Below are 10,812 nucleotides of genomic sequence, written 5' to 3' on the forward strand. Positions count from 1 at the left end.
CGGGGCTTGTTGGCCATCCATCAAAAACTGGATTTATCAGGGCATTTTGTGGGTCCCTGCTGCAAATCTCCCTGTCTGTGTGCCCCGTGCCAGACACAGATGATGCAGCTGGAGCTGATGTGAGCTCAGTTTGGGACTCAGGCCCATGGGTGCATGCTGGAACAGCTCTGCTTCTCCCCAGGAGGATAACTCAGCATGATTCCTGTGGGATTTCCCATTCTGAACCATGTCCCCACCTCCATCCAGGCCCCATCCCAGGGAGCCCAGAGCCTCTGGCTGTCCACAGCGTGCCCTTGGGCTGCTGTGCCCCTACCAGCCAGGAATTTCAAGCAGCTGAGGGGGTCTGACGCCCAGAACAGCCCCACTGTGCCCAGGGTGTGACCTTGGCAAGGTCACTCCACCCTCTGTCCCCTCGTGACAAACCCCAAACCCTCTCTGGTGCTTTTGCTGCCTCCCCACCACACAGGATTTTGCTGGGGCCCCCCTGAGCGTTCACAAATCCCCTTTTTCCCTCTGCCACCCTCCCTGCCAGGATGACAGCCGGTACCACGAGGATATTTTTGGAGTCACCCTGCGCACGTACGAGGTGACAAACCGCCTTAGATCCGAGTCCATCGCCTTCATCGAGGAGAGCAAAAAAGACACGGATGAGTGAGTGCACACGTTTGTTTAACCCCTGCAGCCACCTCGTGGGCTGGGGGATGGGAAAGGGTGGGGAAAGATGGGGAAGGAAGCTTTGGCTTTTGTGCACACCTTGAAGCAGAGGCTGAGGAAGGCACTGATTTTTGCTCTGGAAGCCTGGCAGTGCCTCTGGAATAGCTGTCACCTCTCTAGGATAAACCTCCCCAATTTATTGCACTGACGTGCTCAGACCTGACAACCCCATCCAAAGGAAAATGGTCCTGCCTGCTTCCAGGCTGGCAAAACCCACAGGCAGGGGTGGCTCTCCCCAGCGGCAGGGGAGCCTGGCTGGCTCCAGATGTTCAGCTCTCCATGCCCCTTCAGGAAAGATCCAGAGATTTTTCTCCCTGCTGTTGCAAAAACAACCAGAAGTTTAAAAAAAAAAAAAAAAGAAAAAGAAAAAAAATTCTTGACATTTGCCGTGTTTGTTTCTGCTCCACCAAGTCCTGCCATTTGCTCAGCTTGGTCGTGGTGGGATTTTCCCTGGCTGAGCAGAAGGATTATTTAGGATAAAGGCTGGGCAGCTGCATGGATCGTGCTGCTTGTGCTGGCCCTTGGTAGCTTGGGGTGAAACCCCTTCCCTGTGGAGTGCCTGGAGTAGGTTTCCCCACATCCCTGAGGCTTGGCAGGAATTTTTCTCCAAGGAATCACATACTCTGGGGTCTGGACTCTACCGGAGTGCCTCAGTTTCCCACCTGTGGATAGGGATAAAGGTCACCTTCCTGCCCCCTCACCCAGCTCTGTAAACTCCTGCCCCCAGCACGGAAAGGCCAGGTCGGGATGACCCCGGTTCTCCTCACTGCTCCCTCTAAGGCCAGCCTTTCTCCCCTTTCCCTTGCAGGGTTTTCTGCTCCTAACTGGACCCTTCACCCCCAGGGGATGCCAAACCAGTCCCAGCAGCTGCTGCCTCCTCCAGCTGGAGGGCACTGGGTTTTGTATGTCACGGACACGGTGGCTCCTTTCCCAGGGGACCTGCCCAAGGAAAGCGCTCTGTCTCTCGTCCTGTTGTTGTGTCCTGATGAGATGATGATGATGATGATGATGATGATTTTTATTTCCTTTCCTTCCTCCTTCTCTTGCTCTTGTCCTGTGGCCATTTCTTTTCACCTCCTTCCCTGGATTTCCCCACTGGAGTTCGATGGCTTTATAACCTGCAGTGGCTCTTTTCAGAATTCCACACTTCCCCTCCTTCCCGTGAGGGCATTTTGCAGCTGCATGAAATCACCACCTTTGTGATCATTTTCGGGAGTTCCTGGGGGTGAGCAGAGGTGGCAGGGGCTGGGCAATGATGAGCTCTCGTTGCTTGTCCAGAGCTGGGGGCTGCTCCTGCCAGGCTCCCTCTTTCCCCAGCTCGGGGCTTGGCTGAATCCTTGTGTTTTCATGGCTTTTCTCTGGATTTGGACAAACCTGGGCATATGCCTGAGGCTGGGGGCAGATGATGTGCAATTCCCATGAATTTTATTCGTCCCCAAGCAGCCTGGGTGCAGCTGTGTGGTTTTTGATCTGATTTATGTGTCACGATTCCTCCTAAACGGGCCCTGCTTTGTCTCCCTTCTCCTGCTCTCTTTTCCTGCTCCCTGTGAGCCTCTCCTTTTGCTCACTCCCAACTTTTCCTGGCATGCAAGTTCTCCCACAAGCTCTGAGCACACAGGCTGATGTGCAGGCCAAGGGAAAGCTCCTGGCAGTGACTTCTCCAGGGGGTTTTCCAGGGAATATTTGATCTGCAGCCATGCTGAGGGCTTGGCTGCACCCAGAGCTTTGCATGCCCTGATCCCTCTCCCAGGTGAGCCTGGAAAGCCACGAGGATGGGACAGAAGCAGCTGCCAGAGGGAACAAAGGCAGCACTTGGAGGGGGAAGGAGGCTCCAGGTCTTTGTCAAGGATGTGCCAACAGAGGAATCATGAAATGCCAGAGCCAGCAGCTCTTAGCACATCTCATGAGCACTTCTGGGACAGCAGACCCCAGCCCTTTCCACATTTTAGGGAGCAGAAAGTGCCACCGTGGAGCCACCTGCCTGCCAAGAGAGACGTGTGTGGCATTTTGGGAGGTGAGGCAGGCCCCTCTGTGCCACCTGCCAGTGGCACGAGCTGTCTCAGCCAGGACAGCTCCTGTGAGAAGGGAGGTGAGATCAGCTGCAAAGGTGCTGGGCTCTGACACGCTCACACCTCAGCCCTGCTGCAAGAACCTGGCCCCAAAAGCAACTTAACACAACCACAGAAAGGCTGGAGGAAACAGAAAGCCTCTATCAGAGAAAAGCTGTCTGCAAGGGAAAGCAAACACGACCTTGTGTGTCCTTCCTGCTGCTGCACCCTGGAGAATCACAGAACATTCTGAACGGGAAGGGACCCACAAGGATCCAGCCCAGCTCCTGAGCGAATGGCCCATGCAGGGGCTCTGCCCATCCCACGTTTGTCCTCCCTCACTGCCACCACAAGGACAGCAGGACGTGGCTGCAGCTCTTGCTGGGGGCAGGGATGCAGGGCTGGCATCTTGAGGTGGCAGCTGCTGATCCTCCCCTGCTGCCCTGCTCTGCCCAGCTGTGCGCGGATCCTGGACGGAGCTGCTGACGGCACAGGGATTGCCCGGGAGCTTTCACAGGGCTCAGATCACCTGCCCTGAGCTAAAGGCAGCACAGAAAGGGCTGCAGGAGCTCTGCTGCTCTCCCAGCCCTTGGAACAAGCCCCACCATCCCAGGCTGTGCTGTTATTCCCACCCTCAGCCAGGATCTCCTGCCCTCTCCTGCCGCGTCTCCACGGGCTGTGACACCGTCTGCAACTTCAACTCCCTGAATCCCTGAAGCACCTGCAGCCCAAAATCCAGGAGCAAAAGGGCTCCGGGCACCGGGAGAATTTGAGATCCAGGTCTGCTGGTGCCAGCTGAGCATCCAACACGGGATAAAACGAATAAATGCTGCCACGGTGTGGCCGGAGCTGAGCCGGCAGGGCTGGCAGGGCTGGGACGCGCGGCCGGCTGGGTGGCACTGCCTCGGCACTTGGGGACCTGGAGGGGAAAGCTGGAGAGCACGGAGCAAAGGACAGCCCACCCCAGTGCCAGGGCGGGCAGTGGGATGGGGAGCTGGGCCCCTTGGCTTGGGATGTGTGAGTTTGGGAGAGGTCCTGTCTGGGAGAAAACTCCCTGCCTCCAGAGCTGGGAACTCGCAGCAAGCTTGGCCTTGACCCCCATCCTGGGGCTGTGGAAACAAAGCTAAAATCAGAAAGAAAATCAGTCATCCTCTTCTTTTGGGAAATTCTGGCTCCTGCTTTGTGCTCTGGTCCTCCTTTAGAAGAAGGGAAGATGCAACCTGACAAGGAGGAGGAGGAGGAGGAGGAGGTAATGCCCAAAGAAACACCTCTTCGTCCTCTTCCCAGTTCCCACCGTGGTGCTGGCAAGGTTCCCCCTGTCCTGCCTCCTGCCTGCCCTGCTGTACCACCTCCCACCTGCAGCCCGTCCTGAGCTGGATTATCCTGCTTGTGGTGCATCCCAAAGCTCCCAGGGGAGCCAGCAGGGCAGCACAGCCCTCCTGCCAGGGGTCTGCAGAGGGTCTGGGCCAGGCAGGCAGAGCTCAGCAAACACCTGAGCCTGAGCCCTTGGAGGAGAAATGCTGGTTTAAGGTTCCTTGCCTGGACCTGGAGCAGAAATCCCCTCCCTGCCATGAAGGTGCACGAGGTTAAAGACCCCCAGGGCTCCGAGCTGCCTCTGCTGCTGCTGGCTCCTCACCAGCTACACCACTGGGAATTTTGATTCACTCTTTGCTGTTGAGTCAGTCTCAGACGTCTGCACTGCTCCCCTTCATCCCCTCCACCTGCAGGGGCTTCACACTCCCCTCGAGCTCCATTTTCTCCCATAGCAACAGGGGAAAGAAACTTGTGGATGTGCTTTATTATTCCTGAAATGTGGCTCTTCCAGCCTGGCCTCTGCTGGTCTCCCTGTGGCCTTTCTGACGTGCAGCTGTAGCCACAGAATCTCTGCTATGAGCACAGGGGGAGGTGGGTCTGCCCCAGCCCGGGGCCCTGAGCTGCTCCAGGGGTCACACACACAGGGCTTGTGCCTCTGGGGCACTCAGGTGACAAATCTGTCCCCTCTGGGTGCCTGCTGCCCACCCCTCCTGTGCTGGACCTGATGGACCCAGCCTGGCCAGCATCCTGGTCGCTCTCCTGAGCATTTCCACCACCACCACCCCCCCAGTTTGGAGCAGCTCTGCTCCTTTTCACTCTCCAGGTGTTTAAGAGTTTGCTGTCTGAACAGGAGGTTTGATTTTCAAGACTCTACAAAGTGGATTTTTTTTGCAAAGATTTCACTTCCTAGTTCTTTCAAGTGTCCACAGAGAGTCATCATATGGATTTGAAAACCCAGGGGGAAAGGTTCTGTGTTTTCCCACCCTGCTGTGTCCACCAGCAGGGGAAAACCATCCAGAGCGTGGGTATCCAGTGCTGTGCTGTTGGTGATTTCTGAGGTTTCATCTCCTGGGAAGGGCTGCCTGGGAGTTTGTTGTTCTTCTGTTTATGAGAGACAACGGCAAAACAATGAGACAACAGCAAAACAATGAGACAAGGGCAAAACAATGAGACATCTGCCACCAGGAGTGGCCTCACGGAGCTGTCACCTCCACATCGTGGCCTGAGCTCGTTGCTCGAGAGGAGCTGAGCCAAACTGGCCAGAGAATGGGATCTGGCTCCGGGCTGTCCCTGTTCCCTCTGTGCCTGTGTGTCCCCAGGGGGAGCAGGGACTGTGTGCACGCCCTGAGCACGGGGATCTGAGGGATCTGAGGGATCTGAGGTGTCTGTGCACGGCCAGCAATCCTGCAGCTGTGTCCTGGCCAGGAGCCACAGCCTGCGGGGAGGATGTGGGAGCAGAGGGGACAATGCCCCCGTGTCCAGCCTGTGGCTGCTCCTCCCTGGCAGTGTGGGATTGCTCTGCCCCATCCCAGCTGCTCCCCCGAGGTCCCTCCCTTGGCAGCCCGGCCTGCCCAGCTGGGGCACAGGGACTCGCAGTGCCCTGTGCTGGGGAGGGAGCTGCTCTGCCTCGGGCTCCCTGCTCCCCCTGGGATAATGGGAGCAGACCCAGCCCCACCTCCCTGAGCTGGGGTTTCCCAGGGGATGGAGGTGGGGACAGGTCACAGGAGGGTGCAGACTGGGGCTGGGAACTCTCCCACACCCTGCAGACCCCGTTCTGCTCACACTGGGGGAGAGGCCGTGGTTGTGCTCTCATGGACTTGCACCAAGCCCAAGCCAAAGCTGCTGCCTCCTGACTTCTGACCACTGAAGCCATTCCGTTGCCCCCCGAGGGTTCCCACCATTTTTGGAAGGATGATTTTATGCTCAAAACTCGATTCTGTTCCTGCTTTCACTGGGGACTCGTTCTCAGCTTCAGAACTGCTCTGATAACTCTGCAATTGCGTTGACAGTTCCAGAGGGGAGCACGGTCCCTTCACAGAACAGATGGAGACACATTTTCAGGACCATTCAACTTTGCTGTAACTCCCTGTTTGTTATAACAATTCCTTCTGCTGTAACAGGGAGAGCAAAATTTGGCCAGTGCTCTTGAAAAACCTGTAGTCCTGAACTTGGATAAAATTAGCCTGGAATCCAAGTCCTCCCAGATCCAAAATGCCTTCCACTCCTGCTGGCTTCAGTGGCACTGGGGATTTTGGCAGCTTGCACAGCAACAGCAGCAGCAATTTCAGAATATTTTTGCGTGTGTCAATCTGCGCTTGCACGTGCCTGCAATGCATGGCTCCAGCAATCCCTGGGAAATCTCCCCTTTCCCAGGAAAATCCCAGCTCCAGCTTCTTCCATGTGGCCATGTGTGCTCAGCAGGAGTCAGGGGAGAGGGAGAAAGCTGCTGCTTTAAAGCACTTGGGTCCAGAGGTGAAACAGAATTTAGGAGAGGTCAAAATCAGCTTGGTTTAGCCCAGGGAAACTCGTGGCATATCCAAGCATTGCCATGCAGATTCACCTTTGTTTTTTTTTTCCTGCTGGGAAAATGAAGCAGATTGGCAATTCCTGGCCTCCACCCCTGCAGATGTTTGGCTGTGTTGGAAATTTGAGCCCTGGAATTACAGGAATAAAACCCCAAGAGGTTGTGAGCTCAGGTCTGAGCAGTGGCAGCACCTCACTGCCAGGGCTGCTGCTCTCCTGCCTCACTCATCCGCATCCTACCTGGCCAGATTTTGGGGAGGGAAGAGGGAGGAAGCGCCTCAGAGTGAGCAAATCAAACCTGTGAGGCTGGCCCTGAGAGTTCCTGGTGTACCAGGAGCTGTAGGCTGAAGTTCTGCAGCTCTTCCTCATTGCAGTGGAGAGGAATTGGGCAAGGCTCTTGTATCCAAAGCTTTCAGAGCTGTTCTGGAGCTGTGGTAAAGCAAGAACTGAGATGCAGGGCAGCTCTCTGCAGGGCTGGTGCAGAAATCTGGCAGGGAAAAACACCAGGCACAGTATTTTCCTTCCAGGGGCATCCTTAATACCTGGAAAATTGAAAGGCTAAATACTGGAAAAGTTGGTCTAAGAGAGGAACTAATTCAGGGCTTCTTTTTGCTGCTTTGTTTTCATGTGTTGGTTTTGGGGTGGGGAAAGCAAACAGAGAGCAAGCAGCCAGTGTATCAAATTTGGATTAAATCAAAGTTTTTGTTCCTACAATAACTGCTGCGGAGATTTTTAAAATTTATCAAGGGCAACAAAACAGCCTTAATTAGCTGAGACATTAATGCTCCTTGCTTCTGAGCCTGCTTTTTTGTTCTCCTCTCCGTGTGACCGTGGCATGGAACCCTGTCTTAACAAAAGCCACTTCCCAGCAGCCCAGAGGATGCTCAGGAACAGGAGATGGGGTTGGAGAATCTCCCTGCGAGTGAGATTCAGTGCAAAATCCCCGCTTTGCTAAAACCCTACAAGATAGGCGAATCCCCACAGTTCCCAAGGTTGAATTCCCATGCTCTGCTGCCTCGAAATGCCTTTAACAACCCCGGGCTGTGTGTGCTTTGTGAGCAGTGTGCAGCTTTTCCAGAGTGCACACAGAATTCCCCAGGCAGAGGATGAGCAGAGCACGATGACTTTCAGCCGGGACTCATCGCTTTTTCGATTGCACAGAGTTAAAAACACCACTTCTGCCAGCTGCCCGGGGAATTTGATATTCAGTGCCAATTAATTTTTGTAATAGGAGCAGGGATTTATCCCCTTGGCTCCCCCAGGCACCTTCAGTCTCAGACTCAAAGCTTGGGTTGGAGTCTTTCATCTTCCAGTGGCCTTTTCCTGAAGAGCAGCGGTGCCACGGTGAGGACGGGGACTGGGCTGGCGAAGGTGGCAGCTTTGGGGCAGGCAACTCCCAAATTTTCCATTGTAAACCCTTCAGATGTGGGTAAATCCTGCTGGGCTGGCTGGGGCTCCAGGCCCTGGCCGCTCCCTGCTCCCTTCACACCCTCACGTCGCTGTGCCTTCATCCGCTCGAGGAAACGATGCCAAGATTTGAGCCTGGCACTCTCCCTTTGCATCCCATCCCCAGGCGTGTGTGGGGCAGGGGGAGCTCCTTTTGTAGCTGCTTTTTTGTGTGATCCCAGGGCAGGTTTGTGCAGGGGTGGGGTGACCTGAGCTATGTGTGATCCTACCAGTGCTTTAAGCAGCCAGAAACGTGGTTCTTCCCCTACCTCCGAGCTCTCAATGCTGCTAAAATCTCTGCCATTCGTCCCCCGTGCTCCAGCCCCTCTCTCAGACTGGCTCTGGCTCTGTTTGCAAGATATCCACGTTGTTCTGAAGCATGCACCTCTCTCTGTATAGTCCCAATCTTCTGATTTTATGGAATACTTATGCCTGTTTGCATTACGGTCAAAATAAAAAAGTGAACTAAAAGCTGGCAGTTCTTCTCTCCTCTCTGGGTTTTTAACACCAGAAGGGGCTCGAGGTCTCTGCTGATGCCTTGGCCTCGCTCTGCTCTGCCACCTGTAATGCCAGGGTGCCACAAATAGCAGTGACAATCAGCAGCACCTGCCAGACACAGACAGTGCCTGGTGAGGTGGCCTGAGTCACAGCCCTCCGTGTGTGAAAAACACCTTCGCTCTCCTGGGAGCATCCAAAAAGTTTAATAAAGGACAGTAGGAGACAAGAGCAAAGGTTGTTATGGCCAGCTGCATCTTGGCACTGAACCAAGAGCACCCTGTTATCTTCGGGGTACCCCTGAAATACCTTGTAATTACATCAGCCCTTTGCATATTCACAGACCCTGATGCACAGTAAACTTTCCCAGACTAGTTTCTATGTTCCAAGAACTGTTTAGCCTGGCTCCTCCTCAGATCCACCTTTTTAGAGCATGTGGATTCCTTGGGTGTGGTTTTGGTCCTTTTTTCATCGCCTCCAGTTTTTGGGCCTTGCTCCACGCTGCCTTCAGACAGCGAGTGCTGATAACTGGAGTATCAATAGCAGGGTCCTCATGCTGTGTTCACTGGGGGTTATCCCACCCCAGCAGGCTTTGTAACACTGAGAGCAGCTACTGCGCTGAGCTTCATGAACGCCAGAAATAAAAACTGTATCTTTACAACAAAGTTACTTCAACACCACACATATAAAATCAAAGTTACTTCAACACCACACATATAAAATCAAAGTTACTTCAACACCACACATATAAAATCAAAGTTACTTCAACACCACACATATAAAATCAAAGTTACTTCAACACCGCACATATAAAATCCATTTGAATATTGCAAAAAGCGGATACTATAATGTGTATCTGTAACACACAGATCCTGTCATTCATCCCGTGTCCTCGGGGGAAATGTCACAGGGCTGGCTGCCTGCAATCCAGGGCCAGTTTTGGAGCCTTGGGAACACAGCAAAAGCAGGGCAGGCAGGCCTGGAAATTTCCAGAAGAGGCCTGGAAATGAGGAAGAAATGAGGAAGAAATGAGGAAGAAATGAGGAAGAAATGAGGAAGAAATGAGGAAGAAATGAGGAAAAAATGAGGAAAAAATGAGGAAAAAATGAGGAAGAAATGAGGAAGAAATGAGGAAGAAATGAGGAAGAAATGAGGAAGAAATGAGGAAGAAATGAGGAAGCAGCCAGGGCAATGAGGCAGAAACATGGACATGGCTTTTCCCATGGGAAAAAGATCTTCCCATGTAAGGGAAAAGGGGGCTTGTTAAAAAAGAGATTTTTTGCATGGGCAGGGAGTGGCTTCTCACTGGCAGAGAGCAGGGTTGGGTGGGACAGTGGGAAGGAATTGTTCCCTGGGAGGGTGGGCAGGCCCTGGCACGGGGTATTGATACTCACTGATCCACTCCAGGTATTTCTGCCTATTGATGAGGTCCCCTCTGTGCACCCCTTCAGGCACTGATATGTTAGAACCTCAACTACTGAGAATTTTAGATTTTCTGTGCTAACAGGCACTGGCCCTCAAGAGAACGCTGCATTGGACCTGAGGCCGTGGAGAAGGCTTCCAAAATGGAATGATAAAATTAAGATTATGGGTGTGGAGTTTGAATAGAAGTGTGTAATATCACATGGCGGAAAACATAGAGTTTAAGGTTTTAAAGTTTTAAATATAGTAACATATAAAAGTTATATATATATACATATATTATACATATAGTTCTATAATAATATATATTCTATATCATATATAATAGATATAATTATGTAATCATATATATTACAAATATCATATCTATATATTACATATAAATATAAAACAAGATAGAGGTTTTAGGGTGGAAGTTAGTCCTTCTTTATCTTCTTCACAAATTTAAGTAGTATTTAAGTAGTATTGTGCAATTAGATTAAAAAGTCCACATTACAGAACACAGGTAATTAGTTATTACGTTAAAATAAACATAATTTAAGTGTTATTTCTTAATTAGACAGTTTATCCTTAAAAGACCTTATACACATTGATAAGTCTCCTTTTGGTATATTTTGAGGTATTTTTACACATTGATATGTTCCCTCGTGCACCTCTTTTAGGTATGGATACACACTGATAAGGCCCCCTTTGGGCTCATCCTTTCAGATATTGATACCCACTGATAAGGCCTCCCTTTGGCACCCCCTTTTTGATATTGATACATTTTGAGGAGTCCCCTTTGGGCACTGCCTCTTGGGTATTGATTAGATCAGGTCTGCTTTGGGCACCCCCTTTTTGCTGTTGATAC

At 52.3% G+C, this 10,812-nt stretch overlaps 1 protein-coding gene across 9 annotated transcripts in view; it reads left to right on the forward strand.

The window, feature by feature from the left end:
- Positions 1-8,516, forward strand: part of NOS1 (nitric oxide synthase 1) — an 84,653-nt gene extending 76,137 nt beyond the window's left edge. For all 9 annotated transcript variants that reach the window (XM_038152575.1, XM_038152577.1, XM_038152580.1 and 6 more), the window contains 2 exons: positions 533-651; positions 1,523-8,516. In XM_038152575.1, coding sequence (XP_038008503.1) covers positions 533-651; positions 1,523-1,538 — 135 coding nt within the window. In that variant the 3' untranslated portion in view covers positions 1,539-8,516. The remainder of the gene's footprint in view (positions 1-532; positions 652-1,522) is intronic.
- The last annotated feature ends 2,296 nt before the right edge of the window (positions 8,517-10,812 follow it).

The sequence above is a fragment of the Motacilla alba genome, chromosome 15 (genome assembly GCF_015832195.1).
Source record: "Motacilla alba alba isolate MOTALB_02 chromosome 15, Motacilla_alba_V1.0_pri, whole genome shotgun sequence".
Classification (NCBI taxonomy): Eukaryota; Metazoa; Chordata; class Aves; order Passeriformes; family Motacillidae; genus Motacilla; species Motacilla alba.